The 24,784-nt window shown below is 45.2% G+C and overlaps 1 protein-coding gene across 12 annotated transcripts; it reads right to left on the bottom strand.

Moving 5' to 3' along the window:
* Positions 1–15: 15 nt before the first annotated feature.
* Positions 16–22,923, bottom strand: PHC1 (polyhomeotic homolog 1). 12 transcript variants are annotated; one of them, XM_082738287.1, is made up of 15 exons: positions 22,604–22,923; positions 19,480–19,637; positions 17,464–17,574; positions 16,422–16,502; positions 15,708–15,857; positions 14,956–15,111; positions 8,048–8,543; positions 5,794–6,575; positions 4,870–5,017; positions 4,410–4,621; positions 3,711–3,822; positions 2,920–3,046; positions 2,552–2,702; positions 1,852–2,083; positions 16–1,018 (listed from the first exon to the last, which is right to left on the bottom strand). In XM_082738287.1, the coding sequence occupies exons 2-15, from the start codon at positions 19,591–19,593 to the stop codon at positions 864–866; spliced, it is 3,027 nt and encodes a 1,008-aa protein (XP_082594413.1). In that variant the 5' UTR covers positions 19,594–19,637; positions 22,604–22,923; the 3' UTR covers positions 16–863. The 12 variants fall into 12 exon arrangements, with proteins under 12 accessions (XP_082594413.1, XP_082594415.1, XP_082594416.1 ...); XM_082738289.1 differs by having other exon boundaries at positions 2,920–3,028; XM_082738290.1 differs by having other exon boundaries at positions 14,956–15,087.
* Between the last annotated feature and the right edge of the window lie 1,861 nt (positions 22,924–24,784).

Below are 24,784 nucleotides of genomic sequence, written 5' to 3'. Positions count from 1 at the left end.
GAGACAACAGACCAATTTTTATCCTTTTACAGAGAAGGAAAAAAATATTTAATATTTTTGTTGTATAAGGAATAGCGCCTAAGGTAGGTACTTATACTCCTGACCTCAGCCCCACACACTCCCGTTTTAATAAAGCTATAGGACAGAGCAGAGTTGGAGTTGAAAAGAAAGGCAGGGCAGGAGACACAACAGAGAAACTGAAGGGAGCAGGGGGATGCAAAAAGAATGACAACCATGTGTGTGCCACACACCTTTTAGCCCCTGCAGCAAATCAGAATGACGCCCACCAAGTCTCTGCACCAGCGAGGGAGCCTGCCACAGATGCAGGAGAAAACGTTCAGTACTAAGGGAGCGATGACAAAGAAATCTCTGGGCCCCAGCCACAGTTGGGCAATCCAGAGGGAAGAGAGGGAGTACCAGATGTCGCTACTTGTGTCACACAAGCTAGAGAAACCCTCTCTCCCACTGTTGAGGCACACCTATGTCCCACCCACTGCCTTACCATATGGTACTGTCTACTCCTCTTGGAGAGCTGAGACCCTGGCTAGATCCTCCACTCCAGGATAAGGCTGAGCAGTCCTCGTTCTCTAGACTGCTTTTATAAAGATTGGATTAGGTGAGAAAAGTAAGAACTGTAATGATTTTAAAAAATAAGGTAGAACCAGAGGAAAATGTCACAGCTGCCGCCATGTAGCACCAGCAACCAATTCTTGCACTTCTCTTCCCTGTCTCAGTAATCCCCTCTACAGAAGATTCGGGTAATTGGAACAGCTCTTTCTTCCCTGTAAAGTCTGCTGGTACCAGGTTATAACCTGGACAGTGGAGAGTGTCTGCCTTAGGCTCGTTTGTGCAAGAGGGCCACCTTAGGTCTCCTTGAGGACGTTTATCTTGGCGCAGATCTTGAGGGCAGGGCCCAACTTGATGTTCATGGCACTCATAAGATGCTCCTCTTTAAGTAATAAAAGGGCCTGTCCATCAATCTCCTGGGAGCGAAACTCCTCTGCAATCTCTTGGCAGCCTAGAAGGAAATGGTGGGAATACATATGAAAAACTATGTGGTCGTACATACAGAGGACAGGAAGGGGAATTGAAGATGAAATAAAGGGGAATCCAGTAGTGGTTAATCCCAATGTACTCATCCTAAATTCAGGAATATAAAAGTCTGGGGTGGCAAGCTTTGGAAGTAAATTGAAATCCGAGAAACTGACTATTTAAAAAAGCCAAGAGGAAAGAATAACAAAGTTGTTCAATCACAGAAAAAACTTCATTCAACTAGCTTGAGGGAGAAAACGGAAGGAGCAAGATCATATGTCTTCTTTTACACTAGCAAAAAAAAAAAATCAAAGTTCAGAGCCTTTATGACCTCTTTGTTTAAGAGCCCAGGGTTCAGACAAATGGCAAAAGGGTAGGTTGATTTTCTTTTCTGGAGAAAACCATCCTTTGTCAAGAAGAGGTTATAAACAATCCTGCCTAGAAGAGTGTGGGATAACAATGGTCCCTACTTTCCTAATCCCATTAGTGGAAACAGTGTTTTATCCATGACAGGTGTCACAAAAATCACATATAAAAAATACACTTTATCTAAAAATTACTGGTAAATAGAAAAGTGAAAATCAAACACTGCAAGATTGCTGACATAGTAGAGGACAATCAACCCAAAAAGGAAATTAAACCAGGGTGTGTGCAAGTTACTTTGCGGAAATATGAAGAATAGAACCTCTGCCATACCATACTTAAGTGCTTACTGCTTAAAAGTCCATTCTGTTCCCTATCACAAAGGCCCATGTGGGATAACCTAAAGAAAAGTAAACCTGTATGTGATCTGGGTTCTCCTGGATAGGCCCTCAATACCTTGTAGAGAAGCGATAAATTCATAAACCTCTTCTACACTCCAACGGCTGGGATTGCTGGACAGGAACACAGGGTTGATGCCATGTAATTCTGGCGTCGGTGGTGCTGTATTGGGGTTCCCCAGGTCACGTTCTCCATGCCCAGTTCGCACAGATAAAGGCCCAGGAGATGTTGGAGAGAGTGCTTCATCATAACTGGAATTATCTGAACCCCGGCTAGAGTCCTCTTGACCCTACGGAGAACAACACAAAGCCATGAGGTCATGAACAGTATCAGGACGTTTCTTCACCCCTTCCCAGCCAACGGGGTTTGGGTTAATACTAGGCACAAAGCAAAAACTAGTATTAGAGTGAAGAAACTGTACTTTGTTTGCAAATGCCCAGAGTCACTAGTCCACCCTCAAGTAACTTCAAGTAACTTCCAAGTATAAACTATCACTTTCTTGATTGACCCCTTCTTCCAACAATCAATCTAGATTTTGTCAAATATGTGATATAATGATTAATGTGTACATGACCCAGTAATCACTTGAGAAGAGACAAGGATTCACGATCTCTTGGAATCTGGACGAATGCTATCAATACAGAACTCAGAGTTCTGGTCTCATACTCTTTTATCAGGGCAAAGGAACTGCCTGGCAGGGAATGAGGAAGGAAGAAGGACCATTTTAAAGGTAGCTGGCCATGCAACGGAAGCTCACCCGGTGGCGCTTGCCCTGGATCTTGGCACGAGCGATGTCCGAGGAGCTGCGGCGGGGTCCCCGCCGACGAACGCGAGCATAGTTGGCTTCTTGGAACTCTTTCATTTTTTTCCTCTTCAGCCGGAACTGGTGACTACAGCTCACATTATACCTACAGGTCAGGGCATATACGGAGTGTCAGCGGTGCTGGAGGAGACCACCGGGCTAGCCGTGGCTACGTGGGAGTTGGTATTTTAAGAACCGACTTGGGGAAGAACACAAAAGCGAAGACAGGGAACGTCAGCTATGAGGTCATCCTAGGGAAGGGGCCCGCTATTCGATGGAGGAACTGGTGCTGAAGGTAAGGAAGGGGCAGGTGCCCACAGTACCTCTTAGCGCAGGTCATTGAGCAGAACCTCTTGGAGCCCCGAAACTGCTCAGCAGGAGCATACTTCCCGCAGTACTCACACTTCAGGAGGTTCGCCTTCTTATCTAGCTCTGGAAAATAACGCATCCCTGGGGAGCTATTGCTGATCCCGCCACTGCTCAGGCCATCGTTAGGCCCACAGCTGGCTAATTACTCTCAGGGTTTGCCCCTCAAGACCTATACAACCTAATTCAGAATCCCTAAAACATAGAGTTCAGAATCCAAAACCATAAAGACACATCCTTCAGGAACATCATGGCCTTCCTGACTTAAACCAGCCCAGTTTCCATCTTCAATGACTAACTTGATCCCAATTTATACTCTCAGGTTGCCAACAAAACTGCATTTTAGAATAGGAGAGAGGAACTAATTACTAACTAGAAAGATGTTGGATCCATCTCCCAACACAAGTTTACAAAAGCAGTGGGAGTAATATAAACAAGAGCCCTTAATATAGATGATAAAACCTAAAATGAGAAATGGAAATTTAGAAATATCCTATTTTACATCATCTTTTGAAAAATACATACTTAGAATAAATAATTCAAGAGGTTAGCTTGATAAATTTACCCTAATTCTATAGGGAACTCCTTTTGTGTGATTTTATACATTTTGATATTTAATACAGTTCCTGCATGTGGCTGGACTTCATATAACTCCCACTTTAAATAATTACTATTTCACACTGAGTGCTCAAACACCTCTATCTCCCTGAGCCTCCTTCCCCAGATGGGTCTCTAAATAAATACTTACCAGCAGATGGGCTGTCCCCTCCCAAGGGGCCCCCTGACTGATTCTCATTCAGCCCTGGCAGGCCAGTCTGTAGTGGCTTCTCAGACTCTTTCAGTAACTGAGAACAACCCACCTGTGCCAGAAAAAGTTTACAGTTAAGTTAGCCTCGTTCCTTTCTGCTTCTCTATAACTTTCCCCAGTATTTCTCACTGCCATGTCTTTGCCTGGTTCTCAGAGTTAATGGCCACGTCTGGTTTAGAGAAACATTTCTCAACATGGCAATCAAGAGGCCCTACCTGGCTCTTTTCAGATGAGCCACTGGAAAACATGTTCCTTACTTGATATCCTAGCTTGTCCTTTTCCTTCCAAAGTTGCAGACACCTGCATTCTAGGCCTAGTTCTGCAACTCCTGATATCTAGAAAAGTCCCTTAACTTCTCTACCACAAATTTCTTCATTATGAGACAGGCTAGTTTGTGTAACTAAACATTATAGCTTCTTCCTTCTCTTTTCCTCTTCCCAACATTTGCATTTGTTGGTCTACACATACTATTTCCTTTCCCCCTTCCTTTCCTCCTCCACAATTAACTACACAAACAATAGAATTGAACCATTCTCCAATAATTAAATAGTTCCGAGATTTGATTTTAGTGAACTTTGGAAAGATAATAATCAGACCAAGTCCCCACTTGAAAGTCCCACCTTATGGCCCTGCCCTCACCGGGAAAGGCTCTGCTCCTTCCTGGATAACAAAGCCTTCAATGATGTGGGTGAGAATCTGGGGCTTCACGATGGCCTGTGGGGGTTTTGAGTCACCCATCTGTCTGGACACCATGGCTAGTGTAGGGGGCGGTGCAGCTGGGGCAGGAGCCAAGGCTACAAGTTCACTGCTTGGAGTACTAGCATTCACACCAGTCACTGGTTCAGCTTTCTCTGGAACAGATTAAGGAACAGATAAAAGGATGACGTAACTGATCCATCTATTAGCTAAGCCAGTCTGATCTTCCACAATAATACATGTTCACCTTTGATCATTCACCCTGGAGTCCCTGTTTTTGGATCTACCCATTGGTCCACCAAGTTCAGGGTCATCATCTTCTATGGAACCAGATTTAGCTCTGAGCTCACTCAGAACACTTCTCTAATCTCTGCACTCAAATCACACTGCAGAAGTCAGTTACCTCCAAGACTGCTCTTCTCCTCCATGGCCTTTGGACTTTCAGCTACTGGAGATGCCTTGGCAGGAAGCATTGAACCCAATGTGGAGATATCATCTCTCTCCTCCTCAGACTCTGCCTTGCGTTTGACAGCCAATGTCTGGGGTTTGCTCTATATAGTGAAAAACAGGAAAGAAACCAAGATGTATGAATGAAGGACATAAGGAACCTCAGTGACCACCATACTATCAGTGAAAACGTTCTTGGTTCCAGATTACCCAATCTGCATACTTCCCATGGTACACTAGAATTCCCGGTCATTCCCAAGAAGTGTATCTTCTACATCAGGACAAAAGAAAATGTCACATTTAGTCCTGACCTACACCTCAGGATTCTAGTTCATTATGGCTCCACCAAGAACCTCTGTTTTTCTAAAGACCAACTTAAATGAGTAGGGCTATCTTGACCTAATTTAGTACAGATCCAAAAACCCAGAATGATTTCAGGAGCAAATCAAGCAGTGTGAAGTACAGATTATTATACACGGTAATGTCTCTCCTACAAAAGGAACAAATAAATACCAGTATCTTAACCTTCCATCAATGCCTCTCTTACAAAAGGACAAACCAATATCTTTTAAGTGTTACAGTTTGTAACAATATGATGATTCACAGAGCAGTTGGTACAATACCATATTCACCCGCCATGCTCACTCACCCACACATATTAATTATCTATTTGTTATGGACTTAATGTTTGTGGTTCCCCTCCCCCACCCAATTCCTAAGCCCTAACCCCAGTATGGCTGTATTTGGAGATGGGGCTTCTAAGGAAGTAATGAAGGTAAAATGATAAGTATCAGTATCTCAACCTTCCGAACTCGTTACTCCCCTCCTAAGTTAAGCTCTATGTCCACTGAGCCCCAAGTCCACTCAAGACCTCACTCACCGGCAGGTGCACAGACTGCATGTAGAAGGCAGCAGGTACCTGGGCCACAACAGGTGAGGAGGTCGTAGCCCCACCCTTTACCACATGCGCTGTCCCCTGCACAGGAGCGAGGCTCATCCCAGACGCCAGCGTGGGAGGGCACTCTTGCAGGGCCCCGGCAGCCTGGGATGAAGGTGGCGAGGAGGCCAAATGGGCCTGACTGGGCTGCACTGTATTGGGCATGCCCCGGGAAGTAGGGACAGCAGCGGCCAGCTGTGCCAACCCCAGAGCCTGTGCCTGGGCCGTCCCGGGCTGCCGGGTGCCCACCACTTGCACAGGGATATGGGGTGGTGGTTGCTGGGTAGCTGACATCTTAGCAGCGCCTAACTGAGGAGGCTTGATAGGTGCTACAGGTGGTTTGGACTGGATGGGGATGGGTGGCTTGGGGGTTGGGTCAGGCGGGAGGGACAAGGGTGAAGACTGAAGCATGGGTTGGACCACCAGGGTCTGGGCTTGCTGCTGGGACTGGGAAGGAGGGACCTGCTGAGTAGGTGGGACCTGCGGTGGCTGAGGGGCAGTGAGTGTGGCAGCTGGCGGCGGGGGCGGTGGCTGCTGTTGCTGCTGCTGCTGCTGCTGGGCCAGCTGGAGGTGTGTGGCTGTGTGGAGGAGCTGGGACTGCCGGTGCTGGAACTGCTGCTGGTGGTGGATGGCGATCTGCTGCTGGATCACCACCTGTTTCTGCTGGAGGTGGATCTGCTGCTGTTGCTGAATCAGGGAGTGGGGCTGGATCTGCGTGTAGGTGGCTACAGCGGGGCGCCCCAAGTGGAACAAAAAAGAGCGGAAAATTGTCATCGTTACAAATTGAAAGGGAAATCACCTTTCCAAGGTGTACTTGGCTTTGGGATCACACAGCGAAGGGAAATCGAACCTGGCGGACCCAAGAGATCACTTCATTCACACTCTCGCCTCTGAGTCAGACATAACCAAGTCTCCCTCTGTAGCGAAGCACCTCCAAGGAAGAAGTCCCTTGCCCAATCATTTCACAGTCCTCGGTAATTTCTTGAAGCTATCTAACTTTTATTTTCTTTGCTACACTAAATCCTGATAGTTTGACCCAGCAAAGGAGAATGGCTGGCCCATCTCCCTTATGATTAGACTGAGTTCTTCAAGGGTTGAGTCCTTGCTCTATTCATTTTTACATCCCTAGAACCCAGCCCCATGCCCGGCACATGATAAAGACTCAATGGTCACTGAGAGAATTAATGTCCACGAAGGTAAACATCCTCCCACGAATGCCTGGGTTTTTCAGACTCATCAGTTTGGTCACCACCTACAAGAAGGCATAAGAGTCAATGGCTGCAGGCCCAGCCTTTATGCAGTTTCCTCCACTGCAGGTGAAGCCAAGACACACCATCTTCCAGATCACCCAGAGAGCACATGTAACATGAAAGCACTTTGGAAACAGAGTGCTACGGTATGTAAATACTAGGTGGTAGTAGTACAGCTGGTGATTAACTCTTCACTTTTTTTGTAAGCAAATCATCCAAACAGAGCAACAACCGAAGTGCCGGAAACAAGGCAGGTAAAAATAAACATTACCAAGTGAGGTACGCACTTCTAACTTACCGAACCACATTCTAAAAGCAACTATAAACCATCTGAGGTTATTATTATTTATTCCTTTTTTTATCCTTATCCTTGATCAGATGATCACAACTTAACTATACTAAACGTTTGCTAGTCCTGAATGCTCTAAGGCACTTAGACCCTCTCCACTCTACCCTGGTCCAACTAATCATCATTAAACAGAGTAAGGAGAGAAGTCATCCCTTGCACTAAATCATAAACTCCATGGGGACAAGGAATCTGTTTTTCAAACATGCATCCCCAAATAATACATTATATGTTAATAAAAATAACTAAAAAAAAAAAAGAAGAAAAAAAGATGCATCCCTAACACCTCCTACAACACAGTAGGCAATACCCAGTAAGAACTGGGTAAATGAATGGGTGGGATGGATAAACTGACAGACTCAGGGCCTAAGAAGAAGGGGACAAATTTGTACAGATTGCTGCCTTGTAGAAACAGAGATCTACTTCTGCTACCTGTCCTACTACTCTCTCCCTGGACTAATCTGATAAAGGCTGATGTGATTTTTTTTTCCTTCCACTACTCCAGGACCCAGAGAAGCAGGATAAATGGCAAAGAAAAGTACTCTGAGGATTTCAAACAAGTTCTGAGAGAATAATGACATTGTGAGAGGTGAGAGCTTACCTGAGCTAATAAGGGTCTGGCTGGGAGCAGGTGTAGCTGTCCGTGTCAGGTTCATGCCCACATTCTGCTGACCAGCCCCATCTGCTTCTGCCTTCTTAGCTGCTGCACTTTCTGCTTCTGTCTGGCTTCCCTGACTCACAGTCACTGTTTGGGCTGCAGGCAAGGGCTGCACCACTCCTGTGCCCTTCCTGGGACAGCTCCCACCCCCACCCATTCCTGAGGAAGGCAATGGACCCAAGCCCCCGGGTGCCTGGCCACCACCACCTGGCCCCATGGACCCTGGGATGCTACTCCCACTGCCTGTGCCAGCTTGACTGAGGTTGAGGGACTGGCCTGAGGCCCCAGAGGAAGCCTGAGCCACAGCAAGGGCCTGGCTAGAAGCCTGGGAGAGGCTAGAAACAGGGGAGGCTCCAGGAGGAATGGCCTTCTGAGTAGAGCCTTGCATTTGAGGTCCTTGGGCTGAGGCCTGTTGGTTCCTCACTGCCAAATTCTGCACCTGAAAGATAAGAAGAAAAAAGATATATTGAGAAGAGGGGAACAGGAAGCATGAAGGTCAAAGATGTCTGTGACCGATTCAGAAGCAGTGAAGACAGCTACAGATATTCCTAGCCCCCCTCAAAACTTGTCCCCTTACCTTTACAATTACATACACTGAAGTCCTTCCGGTCACCCGGGGAGGGACTCTTGAATCCTATTTGACTTTTAGTCTCCTTCATTCACTATCAAATCTATCAGCAAGTTCGCTCATTTATTCCTTCGAAATGTCTCAAATTTTCCTTTCTTCTGTTTATTCATTCAACACTGACCAAATACCCTACTATGCTTCCAGCAGTACACTGGATACTGGAAATGCAGGGACGAAAGAATGTCCCTGCTCTTAATGAGTACTTTCTACCAGAAAGGACAGACACGAAAATCACCAATAAACCTGTCATACTATGCAGAGATCTACACAAAGTGCCATGGGAGCACAAAGGAGGAAGATAGACTCAGACCAGGGAAAACTTCCTAAAAGTCTTTTGTTTCATCTGAGACTCCATGGGTGAGAGGGAAAGTGAAGTTTGAAGACTCAGGTAACAACACTTGGAAGACCTTCGAGTGAAGAAAGAGCAGAGCATTTTTGGAAATTATAAATATTTCATTATGTCTGGGGTGAGTTAGAGGGAATAGCAAGAAATGAAGCTAGGAAGACAGGCTGAGGCTGGGGAAGTAGAAATGTGTGTTCAAATGAGGAACAGAAAGTCTGTCTTCCCCATTGTTGTATTTCCAGCATCTAGCACAGTGCCTGATAGAGTAAGTATTCCGAAATATGAAGAGAAGACTGATGAGCACTTCAAATGACAGGAAGCCACTGAAGACTATTAATCAGAATAAAGATCATCAACACTACAGCTGTAGTGTACAACACTACATTCTTTTAAACACTGCTTACAGGAGTGTAAATCAGTACAACTGCTTTGAAAACAGTTTGGCATCCTATCCTAAAGCTAAACATTCACACACCCTCTGATCCAGGAATTCTACAGGAGCAACTCTTGCTCCTGTAGCAACAGGAGGCATGTGTAGGGAAGTCCACAGCAGCACTATTCAGTTAATGGAAGTCTGGAAGCAACCCAAATGGCCATTATCAGAAGAGAAGATGAATGAACCACAGTATATTCACATGATTCAATACTACAGAGAAATCAAAATTAATAAAATACAACGACATGCAACAATACAGATGGATCTTGACAATAAGCTATTAAGAAAGTATTCCCCCCAAATTACATACAGCACAAAGACCTTCTACACTTAAATACAAATATGTGTGTGTATGTGTGTGTGTGTGTGTATAAAATATATCGAACATATGGTATCTGGAATTTACTTCTAAATAATCCACAGTGGAGGGAAATGGCCTGGAGAGAAAGGCTGTGTGTTGATAAATATTGCAGCTGGTTAGCAGGTATGCAGAGATTCATGTATTTTTCTATTTTTGCATAAGTTTGAAATTTTCCATAATAAGAAGTAATTTTGAAAAACCCATGTAAGGGGCGCCTGGGTGGCTCAGTGGGTTAAGCCGCTGCCTTCGGCTCAGGTCATGATCTCAGGGTCCTGGGATCGAGTCCCATATCGGGCTCTCTGCTCAGCGGGGAGCCTGCTTCCCTTCCTCTCTCTCTACCTGCCTCTCCGTCTACTTGTGATTTCTCTCTGTCAAATAAATAAATAAAAATCTTTAAAAATAATAAAAAAAAATAAAAAATAAAAAATAAAAAAAAAAAAAAAAGAAAAACCCATGTAAACACAATAAAACTATAGAAAAAGGGACAGAGGGCAGGATGAACCTAGGAATCAGAATGATTGTTACCATAGGTGGGGCAGGCAGTGGGTGGAGCTAGGGAATGCCTATTACATCATTAAAACATAGTAAGTAAATAAGATTGGGCCAAGATTGGGCCATGATTGGACCACTGCTGGGAGGTATCATGAACCAAGGATTATGACTTATAAAACCCGGCACACCAGAAGTACCATTTAAAATAACAAAGTTAGGGGGCGCCTGGGTGGCTCAGTGGGTTAAGCCGCTGCCTTTGGCTCAGGTCATGATCTCAGAGTCCTGGGATCAAGCCCCGCATCAGGCTCTCTGCTCAGCAGGGAGCCTGCTTCCTCCTCTCTCTCTGCCTGCCTCTCTGCCTGCTTGTCATCTCTCTCTGTCAAATAAAAAAATAAAATCTTTAAAAAAATTTTTTTAAAAATTTAAAAAAATAAAATAACGTTAGGAACAACATGTATTTTCTTATTGAAAAAACTTATTCTGAAGATAATATGGAAGATGCTTAGAGGTAGACAAGGCTGAAGTCAAGAGACCAATTAGAAAACTAGAAGAATAATGCAGGTGAAAAATACAAGGAACCTGAGTTCAGGCGAGGAGTAAAGAGGTGAGAGCTTTTGAGAGAGCTTTACAGGAATTACCAGGATGGGGTGTTGGGGCACTTAATGTGATACGACATTTATATAGTTTGTTTCCAATCAGCTTTCCATAATGACTACTCAAAACTTTCCTAGTTCCCAATATATCTCAGAACCACTTGCTCTTCCCCCTCCTCCTCATCACCCCTGCAGAGATGATAAAACCACTATGTGAGCAGTTCCATAACCAAATCTATAATCCCCTTCATGAATCCCCACCACCGCCTTTTCCCCGCCCTCCCCTCTATCAGCCCTCCTATCAAATCCTTCTCCACACTCAGGGCCTCAGCTCTCCTCCTTCTCAAGGAGCTTGTGCTGTCAATTCCTTCCTGTCTCTTCAACCTCCCCTCTAAGGCACCCTCCAATCACACCTGAAGCCCACTTCCCAACCCCAGCTTCATCCCCCTTTCCTTTGATTGCTAAACTGGTAATAATTGTTTACATTCACTGCATCTATTCTCACTATCCAGCCATTCCTCAGGTGATACTAGTTGGCTTCAATCCCCCAACCCCCAAACTCCACTGAAATGGTTCTCTTGTCCATATTGGTAACTCTTTCTTGTCCTCTCTACTACATTTGACAGAGGACTCCCTGCCACTTCTAACGTTCTGCTCCCTTGTTTTCATGACACTACACAATCCAGATTTTCCTGTTTCACTTTCTACTCCCCTCTGCCACTTCATCAGCCTCTACCGACCCTGAGGTGTTATATTTTCCAAGAAGTAGTCCTAACCCTCAGGGTTCCATTTCTCATATCAATCTGTACCTTTCCCTAAGCAATGCCAAATGCTCTCTTGACTTCCATTATCCTGTGTCTACTCTTGAATGTTGATTTCCATGCAGACCTTCTCTCTATTCTCAAGCACCAACTATCTAAAACTGCTGACCTCAGTGACTCACAAGCACATCCAAGACAGCGGTGTACAAAAGTTAACCTCACCATAAGTCCACTTCTCCAACATTCTACCTCTCTAGTCACACTACGCTGTCACCTCACTGCTGTCACATCTCGTCCCTGGCACCTCTCTCAACTGAATCAGCTTTCCTTTTTCAAAGATCTTCTAAGTTTTTTCTCAAATCTATTCATTTCCGTCCATGTCCATTGTTACTGCCTAACCCAAACACCATCTTTCCTCTAAATTGTTGTCCCTAGATTCACACTCATTTATTCACACACACTTCCATTTATTCTCTACAGAGGAGCTAACATAGTCTTTTTTTTTTTTTTTTAAGATTTTACTTATTTATTTGACAGAGAAAGAGACAGTGAGAGAGGGAATGCAAGTAGGGGGAGTGGGAGAGAGGGAAGCAGGCTCCCGGCCGAGCTGAGAGCCCCATGCCAGGCTCCATCCCAAAGCCCTGGGATCATGACCTGAGCCGAAAGCAGATGCTCAACCCACTGAGCCACTATGCCCCCAACATAGTCTCTAAACAAACAAATGAACAAGCCTCAAACCCCACCATGTGATTTCCAAATTTAAAATCCTCCCATAATGTCCCATCACCCTTCGCATAATGCCCAAAATCCTAAACACTGACCCCAATGCCCTGTAAGATAAGTCTCTCCTACCTCCCCAGCACCATCTCCATCCTGCTTTGCCAAACTCCAAGCATGTAGGTCTTCTTTCAAGTCCTCAAATATATAAAGCTCCTTCCCTCCTCTTTGGATTCAAGGGGTATTTGGACATTAGGTTTCCATTGGCTTCACCACTCTCTTTCCATGCCTTCACCAGACACTCAGTTTAAATGTCACCTCCTCGGGGCGGTCTTCTCAACTTTCACCCCAAGCCCAAGGCTGAATTAGGTCTCTTCCTGTGTTTTCAAAGCACTCTGTACTTTCTAATGAAGCAATTGTTAAGCCATTCGGGTGATTTTTGTTTAATGTCTTCAGTGATATGTCATCTCTAACTCATTTATCCTCAACACACTCCAAGGAAGGTATTTAACAACAGCTATTTTATACACGAAGAAACCGGCAAAAAGATGTTAAGCCGTCTGCCTAGGTCACACAGGAAGTCATGGACTTGGAATCAGATTCTTATTTTCAAACACTACTCTGTCCCTTCATATATTGACACTCAAGTATCTGATGAGTAAAGAGATGGATGAATCAAAGAACTGGATATGAAACCAGTCTCAACCTCATCCTCTGATCCCGACGCTGTTACCATAGTCTAAAACGAATGTCTGGGGCTCCTGGGTGGTTCAGTGAGTTAAAGCCTTTGACTTCCGCTCAGGTCATGATCCCAGTGTCCTGGGATCGAGCCCCGAGTCGGACTCTCTGCTCAGCAGGGAGCCTGCTTCCTCCTCTCTCTGCCTGCCTCTCTGCCTACTTGTGATCTCTGTCAAATAAACAAAATCTTAAAAAAAAAAAATAATGTGGGGCGCCTGGGTGGCTCAGTGGGTTAAGCCTCTGCCTTCGGCTCAGGTCATGATCTCAGGGTCCTGGGATCGAGTCCCGCATCGGGCTCTCTGCTCAGCAGGGAGCCTGCTTCCCTCTCTCTCTCTCTGCCTGCCTCTCCATCTACTTGTGATTTCTCTCTGTCAAATAAATAAATAAAATCTTTAAAAAAAAAAAAAAAAAGAATGTTTTACCCTAGTAACTAAATGAGCCCCAAGAATCTCTTACTAGGTTCCTTAACTTCTCTTTCTTCTCCAGGCACATGTTCCTAGATGATTCTTTCCAGAGTATTGTCCTTATCCTATTAATCTGCTGTTCAATAGCCAGCCATGACCCCTGCTACCTACAAAGTTATTTGGCTTTCAGACTTCTCCCTGACAATGGCCTTTTTTTTCTTTTTCTTTTTCTTTTTTTTTTTTTTTTTTATGTATTTGACAGAGAGAGATCACAAGCAGGCAGAGAGGAGGAAGTAGGCTCCCCACTGAGCAGAGAGGCCGATGTGGGGCTGAATCCCAGGACCCCAGGATCATGACCCAAGCCGAAGGCAGAGGCCTCAACCCACTGAGCCACCCAGGCGCCCCTGACAATGACCTTTTCTAACATCAGGTGTGCTGTCTCCACTTTATCCACTCATCCCCAATTCAGTCACATACAAGTCATGGCTTTACACACACTGTTCTCTCTCCAGTTTTCTTCTAACTCCAAATCAAATCCTAACAATCTTTCAAGAATCTGCTCAAGTATCCCAAAAGTCACTGAGCAGGAATGCAGCCAACTCTTCTCTAAACTCATGTGTCACTCTGAGTTAGGACCATTTACTTTGGACTCCTTTGGGCACTAAAGTCTTTGTACTTCTTTGTTCTCTAAGATCTTTGAAGACTTGACTTGTCTTTCTTTTCAAGCTTCCCAAGTTTCTAGTATATATCTGAGCACATCAGTAGAAAGAGCTCAAACTCACTATTTACTTGCTAACTGATAAACTAAGAGAATGAAAAAAGTTATTATGAGATCTCAATTTGTATTCCATCATAAGAAGCCAAAACTTCAGGCATGAAATCCATGTCCATGTTTGGGGGTAAGGCACAGAAAGCAACGGTGAGGAACACTTTCCTGGGCACAGAGACCACTGAGAGTCAGCAGCCACAGTGACTCATAAAGAGAAGGACACAAACAGCCCGGTGGGCTTCACATCTACCTAACTGCAGAATTCCCTCAGCCATCCCTTACTCTAAGAGAGCACTGCAAAGAAAGAGAATTAAGACCTCCTGAATAAAACTGAGCCATGGAGGTCTAAAAGAATGTAAGGACATCTGCCCTGGATTGAGAATAAGGCTTCCCAGGTCCACAGGGCTGTTTTCAGTCAACTTCACCTCCCTTCGTAACTCACATAACTCAAAAGTTACAAGAAATTCGAGTGCTATGGAAATGAAGAAAAGGGGAGAAAAAATAAGAACCCTGAGAAGTCGTCATGGGGTAGCAGGGTAGGCCCTGGTCTGTGGTGGTTCCCTTCATCCTCCCCAGTGCCCATCCGCAGGTCAAGTGGTTGCCACTGACCTGATCTGCATCTGTATGAACTCCCGGAGATGGAGCAGATGGCACCTCCTGCTGGACCGCAGCCACCGCCCCGTTAGGCATCAGGATGAGTTGGGAGGCTAGAGGCACATTCCGGCCCAGGGTCCGGTTTACCTGCAATAGGTTTCCCAGCTGTGGCTGGCAAGGAGAGGAGGAAGAGGAAGAGCAAAGGAAAGAGAACAAGAGAAGAAGAAAGAAGAAATGGAAGGGAAGGACCACAAGACAAAATAAACAGAAGATACGAAACTGCTAAGCCCTGCCCCTTTCCACACCAACCCAGGAGACCCTTATTCTCCATATGCAATGAATCATCCAGAAGGAAACCTAGAATGTATATAAAACTATAGATTGATATCAAAGAGTCAAACATCAAGGAAGTTGAGACAATGAGGATTTTAGAGCAAGTATTTATGTGTAGTAAGTAGATAGGCTAAGAGATAACACTTAGAATTTGGGTACTAGAGCCACAGGTTTAAAGATTAGATTATATGTGACACTACTTCAGTCAAAAATACTAAGGCAAACACCTTCTCACTTAGGATCTCAATTCAATCTGCAGGCTACCTGTGAATACCAAGCATCACTTCTAGAGATAGGTAAGGCCCAGAAAGTCCATCAGCGTATCTTACCATATTTGGGCAACCATATTTAAATCAAACAGCTTTCACTCAAGTCTTTGCCAGGGGCACAACAATTATGCCTCTGGAACAATGGCAGTTGTGTCTGTGGCTTACCCGTAGATACATCTGGGCCTGGGACTGGTTGAGAGGTGGGGAGGTGGTGTTCCCCAGTAGCACAGATTGGGTCAAAGTGGTAGCACTGGGAGAGCTCACACTCTGCGATCGGCTGATGAGCTGGGCGCCCGACGTGGTGGCCAGATTGATCTGTGTGGTACAGAAAGGAACCAGAACTAAGGATTTTGGAAAGGTAAAAAGAAACGCACATCACTGACAAATGCAGAGGGACACAGTCAAGAACAGAATATCTCATTTTCTTCTTTTTTTAAGAACAGACGATCTCATTTTCAGAGTCAGGGGCAAATGAATACCTTCCTGACCATAACTGTCATCCTGACTACTGCAAGGTGGTACCAAAGTAAAGAAACTAGTCCCTAACCACTAGCCACCACTGCTAACCACTAACCTAACTACTAACATTACTAGCTGAGAGGGAAAAGGAACAAAATGGAACAGACTTCACGCCTCGTTAAAAGGTCCAGAGATGAGTCGCCTTCCTTTTTCATCTTCTCTTCTTCCCCAGGATTTTCTTTCTCCTTTCTTAGACCTCCTCCCTGAGACTCTGATAAAGGCTCAGGTCAGTTGTTTCCCTTTTACTAATATTGTCTACATAAGAGCGATCTTCTTCATTCACAGCTCAATACACAAGGTTGTTCCACGCAGAGACCCAGGGAAGGAAGCCTCTCAGTGGGGAGACCCAGTACTACTCACTGAGGCCTGGGTGGTAGTAGTCTGCTGCTGGGCAGTGCTGGTGTTTGGGGAGCTGGCCTGCCGACTGGCAGCAATCGTGGCCTGTTAGAGGGGAAAGGAAAACAAAAAAGAGCAGAGACAATGGAGGAAAAGACTGAATCTTGGAATCACAGGCACAAAATGTAATAGAGAGTTCAGATAAAAAGCCAGAGGCTCTACTATGGAACAAGGAAAAGCATATTCCCTATCTCCAAAACCCTCACATTACCACATATGCCAGCCTAATAACTCCCACATAACCCTTCTGGGGCAATCAGGTACTCTGCCCGCTCCTCCCACTTTCTTTTAGGTGGAAGAACAACCTTTGATCAGATCATAATCAGGAGTCACTCATATGTCTAACCCAGGGCTGTCTAAAACAAATACAATGTGAGCCACATAAGTAATTTTCTAGTATGCATTTTTAAAAAGTGAAAAGAGGTGCAACTAGGTGGCTCAGTCAGTTAAGCATCTGCCTTTGGCTCAGGTCATGATCCCAGCGTCCCAGGATCAAGTACCGCCCTGGGACTCCCTGCTCAGCGTGGAGCCTGCTTCTCTCCCTCTCCCCTCCCCACCAGCTTGTGCTCGCTCTATCTTGCTCTCTTTCTCAATCTCAAATAAATAAAATTTTAAAAAATAAAAAGTAAAAAAGGGAAAAGAAACAGGAGAAATAAACTTTACTCAAGCCAATGTATCTCATTTCAACATATAACCAATAAAAACAAACTACTGAGATAGTTTATATTTTCTTACGCTATGTCTTTGAAATCCAAATTGTACTATACAGCTCAATATGGACTGGCCACATTTTAAGTGCTCAACAGCTACACGTGACTAATGGCTGCCATACTGGACAGTGCAGTTCTGGAACACAGCCATTCTACCTCCTAATTCCTACTGCAACCCCCAAAAGAAAAGACTATGATTCTAGCCTGAGTGGCAGGAGCAGTGGAAACAGTATGCCCTAACCCACCTGTAGTGCCCATCCCCTCCCTCTTGGGCCAGCTAGCTGCTGACCTCTCACCTGCTGGACCGCAGCCAGGCTATGCAGCTGGGCATTGCTGAGCTGCTGCTGGAGCATGAACTGGTGGAAATACTGAGCCGCGTTGGGCTGACGCTGCAGTGCCTGCAGAGCCTAAAAGGAAAAGAAAGGATCAACCCACTTAGAATGAATCACTCCTAATTCCTATTCTATGCAAATGACTGTGATAAGGTGAAAGGGACAATTGGGAAAAAGAAAAACAAAGGGAGATGGGGAATGTGGCTAAATCAACATCTGATTTGCCCATTTTTATATTAGAACATGTAAGTTCACATAGTCTTCAAAAAGTGTATAAACAGGGGTGCGTGGGTGGCTCAGTGGGTTTAAAGCCTCTGTCTTCGGCTCAGTTCATGACCCCAGGGTTCTGGGATCGAACCCCGCATCGGGTTCTCTGCTAAGCAGGGAGCCTGCATCCTCCTCTTTCTCTGTCTGCCTCTCTGCCTATTTGTGATCTCTGCCTGTGAAATAAAGTCTTTAAAAAAAAAAAAAAAAAGTAGGGCACCTGGGTGGCTCAGTGGGTTAAGCCGCTGCCTTCGGCTCAGGTCATGATCTCAGGGTCCTGGGATCAAGGCCTGCATCGGGCTCTCTGCTCAGCAGGGAGCCTGCTTCCCTCTCTCTCTCTCTGCCTGCCTCTCCATCTACTTGTAATTTCTCTCTGTCAAATAAATAAATAAAATCTTTAAAAAAAAAAGTAGAGAAACAATTAATTCTGTTATTCTCTATTCTTGTATACAAAGAAAAGGAATATAAGCAATGTAACTCACATGAACTCTTAATTCCCAAAATGGAATGGAATTCCCAAAATGACATAGCAAGAAAAAGAACTGGACTAGACAAGTTGAAAATAAACTGGACATCAAATAATATAAAGAGAAGGGGCACCACGCTGGCTCAGTTGGTAGAGTATGCAACTCTTGGTCTCGGGGTTGTGAGTTCTAGCCCCAGACTGGGCATAGAGCTTACTTAAAAAAATTAAAAACAGGGCTCCTGGGACGCCTGGGTGGCTCAGTGGGTTAAGCCGCTGCCTTCGGCTCAGGTCATGATCTCAGGGTCCTGGGATGGAGCCCACATCGGGCGCTCTGCGCAGCAGGGAGCTTGCTTCCTCCTCTCTCTCTCTCTCTGCCTGCCTCTCTGCCTACTTGTGATCTCTCTGTCAAATAAATAAACAAAATCTTTAAAAAACAAAAATAGGGCTCCTGGATGGCTCAGTCAGTTAAGCATTCAACTCTTGATCTCAGCTCAGGTCTGTGATCTCAGGGTCATGAGTTCAAGCCCAAGGTTAGGCTCCAACATGGAGCCTACTTAAAAATAAATGAATGAAAAAAATAAAGACCATATTCCAGGGACACAATTCTAGGGACACAAAAGACCATGTTCTAGGACACAAAGGTGACAGAGCCCCAAGTGGTTGAAAATGATGAAAAATAGAGTAAATAGTGGCTTGTGAAAGATTTTATCAAGTAATATTTTCAAATAACTGGCATTTTCAAACACATAAATGTTTATAAAGATGATGCTGGTAATGCAGTTTGAGTGTCACCTTTGGATTATTACTGTATTCTTATTCCGTAATAACTAGAACTATTCTTATTTTGTGCGTGGTTATTCTAGCAATCAAGATATTTTGAGTAAGATGCCCCATTCCCAAGATTTTTTAAAGCATGGGATTTACTATTTGTCCAGGATGATTTACAAGAGAGACAAAAGGTTAAAAACCTGACAATCCATGAAAAGAAACGGTTAGTTAAACTCTAGCTATATGAACTGAATGGTATAAAAAAAAAAAAAAAAACCATGATTTGAAGACTGAATCTCATTCTCTGCTTGCTTGAACTATTGTAAACTCCTAAGATTCTCAGAGTTGGAAGGGACGTTAGTCATCACCTAATCCAACTCTCCCAGTTTGCTGGAAAGGAACAACGAGCGGCTATCTTCCAGCACCAGTGCCCACCTGAAGCCAATATTCACAGATCACAGCCCCTCACTCTTGAGCCTCACCTGCACCGCCTGCCGTTCATACAGTGACATCTGAGCTATCTGGGGCCGAGAGCTGCCCCCAGAGCTGGAGCTCCCATTGGTGGAGTTGGAGTTCTGCTCACTCTCAGTCTCCATGATAGTGGTCCAGGGTCCCGAAAGCTGTTGCTCTGACTCAAGACCTAGATGGAAGTAGCGAAGGATTAAAATTCACACCTGATCTCAAACTAATATTTCCTGTTATTTTTCATGTTGTCTAATACTCTTCCTCTCTTCCCTCTGTTATCCATGATTCCTTGGGCTTCTTGAACTACCAAATCTGCAATACACACTTATAACCACATGCTTCCTATACCATCTTTTGAAGCTATCCAGTGTCTCAAAAGAAACCTTTACAGATCCCTCATGACTGTCTATTAAATATCAAGTGGCTAGAATGTAAGACCATAATACTAAGGCTACCTTACATTCCCATAGCATTTGTAACAGTTTAAAATAGTCCTGCTTAAAAGTTACTGTTTTCTCATTTTTATCTGCACCTGCAACATCAGTACCAACATCACCTTAACAATGGCTACCACTGAGAAGCCACCAGGTGCCTCCTCTCGCTGGCCTAGGCTCTTCATCTCCATTACCTCTCATAGTGCTTTGAGGTAAATATGATTGTCCCCATCTTATAATTGTAGAAATGAGGTTTTCCGAGATTAAAGAAGTTATCCTAGTAGGTATCAAGTCTTTACATTAATACGTGCTGCTTCCTCAAACAAACAAACAAAAAAAGGCTGTGATTAAGGCAGTGTCATTTCTTTTGAGTGTTCACTGTCCTCGTTTTATGGAGAAGGGGCTCAAGATACAGATATGTTAAATGCATCATGGAAAGTCATAAAACTAGAGGTAGAGGGACGCCTGACTGGCTCAGTGGGAAGAGCATGCAAGTCATGATCTTGGGATCATGAGTTCAAGTCCCACACTGGGTGTACAGATTACTTAAATACAACTTTAAAACAAAACAAAACAAAAACTAGGAGGTAGGAGAGCTAGTCTGCAGCCAAAATAGCTGCCTGATTCCAGCTCAGGCTACTAATAAAAACACTGTGGGCACATCACTTTCCCTGCCAGCCCCTCAGTTCCCCCATTTGCAGAAAAGCCTTCACAAATGAATATAATATATCATTTTAACAAATGACTATCAGGCATTAACATATTAAATACACAGCAATGAAAGGCTTCAAGAAAGTAAAACTAAACTTTTCACTTTAGTAATCAGAGTTTACTCTCTGCGGTCTACACTAAAATTTGCCAAAAGACATGAAGACATTGCTAGGAACCAAGCAGAGACAGGAGAAAAGAAGCAAGAAGAAATATGCCTCCAAATAGCACTAAATGACAATGAGGGGTTTTGTTCATTCTTTTTTTCCCCTCTTTTGTTGGGCGTAGACACTACCTTCTCTACTCCGGAGGCACAGGGCCACTAGAAATATTAGGTCAGCAAAGCACTGTTTGGTTTAGGAATGTAAACATCAAACCAGAATTTCTGCTAAGGCCTGTCAACAGTTTTATCACAATGGATTTATCGTAATAATTACATCCAAAATAAAGTAAATAAAATCAAACCGCTTGGCCCTGGAAACAGAGTTGGGGAGATTTCTTATTCAGTTCCCAATATCATCTGATCGCATCATTATCCCCCACGTACTCAACCCATCTCTTCAGTTTTATTTAGGTATAGCAAACGTCACTGCAAACATGGAATATAACACAGGAGAAATCATATCAGCTTCAACTCTATAGTTATCTTCTCCCACAGTATCAAAGCACTAAACAGATACAGACCCATGAATCCTCATTATCAGCATGTGAAGAAAAAAAGTGGGTAAGAATTAGAGGCAGCATGGCATAGTTGTATAGATCAATGGACTTAGTTTACTGTACTCAAAGACAGTAAGACAGAAGAGACCCCTTCTTTAGCTAGAGGAGACATTAACTCCTACATTCGTAGGTGAAAATGCTAATACTGTAGGACCCCACATTTCCCCCAAAATGGAAGTCTTTTTTTTTTTTTTTTTCCAGATTGTGAAATGAAAATAGAGATGGAAAGATGCTGGCTTAAGTAATAAAATCAGGAGAAACTGACATCAAAACCAGGAGTCCTGGACCCGAGGCACACAGATCTATTCACTTGTGATCAACGTTGGGACTGCACAATTAAATACAGAAAATGAAAACAACAAAAGGTTTGGGAGGCACAGTGCATTTAAATGTTCAGAATTACCTCAGGAGAGAAAGTGTGAGAAGCTGATTCACAGAGGTGCCTACAATCGCTAAACTATTGTCACCCTGAAAGGCAGTATTTGAGCGTGTATGGGCTGGGTTGGGTTCATTGGGTCAGTTTGGGTGGTTAAGGAGCACAGACCTCTGGAAGGCAGCTAGAAAAAGATAGTTAAGTGGACCTGCGACTGGGTTCACTGAGCCAAGAGTTGGAGGAAATAAATTTCCCTAAACCTAAAACTCTTGTCTTGTAGAAAGTACGGGACACAGAAGGCGGCAAGAGAAGGGAGTGGGGGCTTGCTGGGGAAGACTGTGCCAAAGAAATGGAAGTGATCTGGAGAAGAGGGATAGTAAGCGCCCAGGGGTCCTTGTTGTATACAGAACCTTGATGAAAATGAGGTTCCAAAGAGGAATCAAAGACACCGAGGGGAAGGGGACAGATAGAGTGGAGCCAGGAGTGAACTGACCCAAGTGAGCAGGGAAATGTGCTTACTGATAGCCGGGAGACAAGCAGGAGAGAGAGAGACAGAAGTCAAGAATTGGAGACCGAGGGACCAAGCGGACCATAAAAAGCAGGGGATTATCAGACAGCATGCTTGGATGGGAGGACCAAAGTCAGAGAAGGAAAAATGAATGAGAAAATGAGCAGTCAGAAGCAACTAGGGTGACGGACAGACGGCATTCAGCGCAGCGAAATGAATAGCAAGAAGACTTGGACAGACAGTGCCGAAGGACGGCAGAGCGAAGCGCAGAGGTAGGCAGGGAAAGAAACTGGGGGAGGTACCTGGGGCGTTACAGACGGAGGTGGCTGAAGAAACATCCCCGAGCAGCCAAGCCCCCAGAGGTCCTGCCCCTCCCCAACCCGCGGCCGCCCGGGTACCTTCGCGCCTGGCTCTGCACCCAAGTGCTCCCGGGGGGCGTCCACCTCATGTGCCGGGGTCCCCAGTCGCCAGGCTGGGCGGGGGGCTCGCTCGGCCTCCGCGGCGGGCTCCCCTCTCCTCCTCCCCTTCCTGGAGGGGCGGGGGCGCCGAGGGCGGGGTGGGAGGTGCCCGGCGCGGCCGCGGCTCCCCGCCCCTCCCGCGACTCCGGGTCCGGGCCCGGCCGCGGCTCTGCCAGGCCTCCGGGGCTCGCTCCGGGCCTGTCACTTCCTGCCGGGCCGAGAGGGTGGGGGCTGCGGGCCGGGGGCTGCGGGCCGGGCTGGAGGAGGGGGCTGGCGGGGAGGTGCTTCCGGGGCAGCTGGACCCCTCCCCCGTCCCTCCCCTCCCCTCGGCGCCCTCCTCCCCCTCCTCCCTCCCGCGCGTCCCTCGTTTCCTGCCGGCGCCCGTTGCCATGACGACGCCGCTCCCGGGCCTCTACGCTCCAGGCCCCGGGGTTGGTTTTTTGTTGGGTCCCCCCCCCCGTCTCTCGCTCTCTTTCTCCTCTTTTTTTCCCTTCTTTCTCTCCGAGTTCTGCACGCCGGTTGGAGGGACGAAACTGAGAAAGTGCTGGCCTCTAGTGGGGACCTCGCTCTCACCGAGGAGATGGGAGAAGGGAGGGAAGTGACGTGAAAAGGGGGGGGGGAGGAGGTATTTTCTGGAGCTTCTGGGAATAAGGGATAGAAAGAAAGGATCAAAGGGACGATCAAGCAGAGAGGGAGAAAGCGAAGCCACAACCCTAAGAGAAACGACAGACTGGGAAAGGGAATTAAGCCGAGGAAAGGAGAGAACGGGGGGGGGGGGGGGGTGACTGAGGAATTGCAGAGAGAATGCTGATTGTTTAATCCCTCACCTCAACTCCGAGAAGGCGGGAAAGAAGGCTGCTCAGAAGCTGAACCCATTAGGAGTTGACGTTCATTTAAAAGCAGCCCCGCAATAAGACTTGCTTTGAATAACACATTTAGGTCTGTAGTTTCAGGGATTTTATGTACGTGTGTGTTGTTAGATTTAAATGTGTATGTAAAAGAGAACGACAAAAATAAGGGAAGAGGCATAAAGAGAACAGAACAATGGGGCTGTATTTGGGGATGCTAAACACTGGATGAGGCAGTAGCCTTTGTCATTTTATTTACGATAGCAGTTTGTCAGTTTTTAATTCTCCTAGTCTTGTGAATATTCAGGAAATATTCGCAGAGCACCTAGGATGTGCCGCCTCCTGTTTTGGAAGCTTGGATTACTTCTGTGCACAGAACAAAGATAATTGCCCTCCTTTACCTTTACAGAAGGCTGGGGGACCCCTCGTGGACTAGTAACTGAGGCTGGTGCTTTTCTGGTGTCCTCTTAATCCAGCAACTATTTTTTACGTCGTATTTTTTTCTAAACTCTGTTTTCGTCAGTTATTTTCTCTTCATTCTCTCCTTTAAAAGCCAATGCATGCTTTGTTTTTAGAGGAAAAAATAGGAGTTCTCTCTTTGTTTATAAATTAGATCCGTTTAGATTTGCACCCAGAGAGGTGTGTTTGGACTCCTGGCTCTTAGTTTGTGGTAGCCAGATTTGTGTCAAGAAATCCCTGCCAGGCTTCTAAGAACCAGCCAGACGAGTATGTGAGGAAGAAACCGGAGGGCAGCCAAAGGACTGGAAAAGCCAAAGGCATGAGGTATAGGGAGGTAAAAGGGTATGTTGTCATGATGGTTGACAGGCTTTGGCAGAGGATGAATTGAAAAGATTCTGGCAGAGAACTAGTGGTAAAAACTAGGTAAAGCATTAGTCATTTAATTCAAACTTGGGTTTTTGGCATGTCAAAGAAATTTAAAGCTTTCTTGCGGAAATGTACAGTGGATATTGAGCCTAAGCTAAATCTCCGAGCACCAATGAAAAAGTTGTTGTATCCATAGATAGTTTTCAGATGATACAAGGCTCACATTACTCATGTACTTCCATGGGTTCCATGGGAGAATTATTGCTGTTAAGTGTCTAAAGAAGGTCTGTAATATATTCCAAGGATAAGGAATCCAGGTGCCAGAGAGTATTTTTCCAAAAGCCCGTGGAAGTTGCATACCTTGGCAACTTCCAGCCATTCCAGCCCCTTTGGAAGTGAAGCACTACTACCATATAGAGATGCATTCTGGCTCTAAAGATGTTTTGTA

This window comes from Mustela nivalis, assembly GCF_964662115.1.
Source record: "Mustela nivalis genome assembly, chromosome: 7".
Lineage (NCBI taxonomy): Eukaryota > Metazoa > Chordata > Mammalia > Carnivora > Mustelidae > Mustela > Mustela nivalis.
The sequence above is the reverse complement of the archived record's forward strand: the minus strand, read 5'-3'. Positions and strand labels throughout refer to the sequence as shown.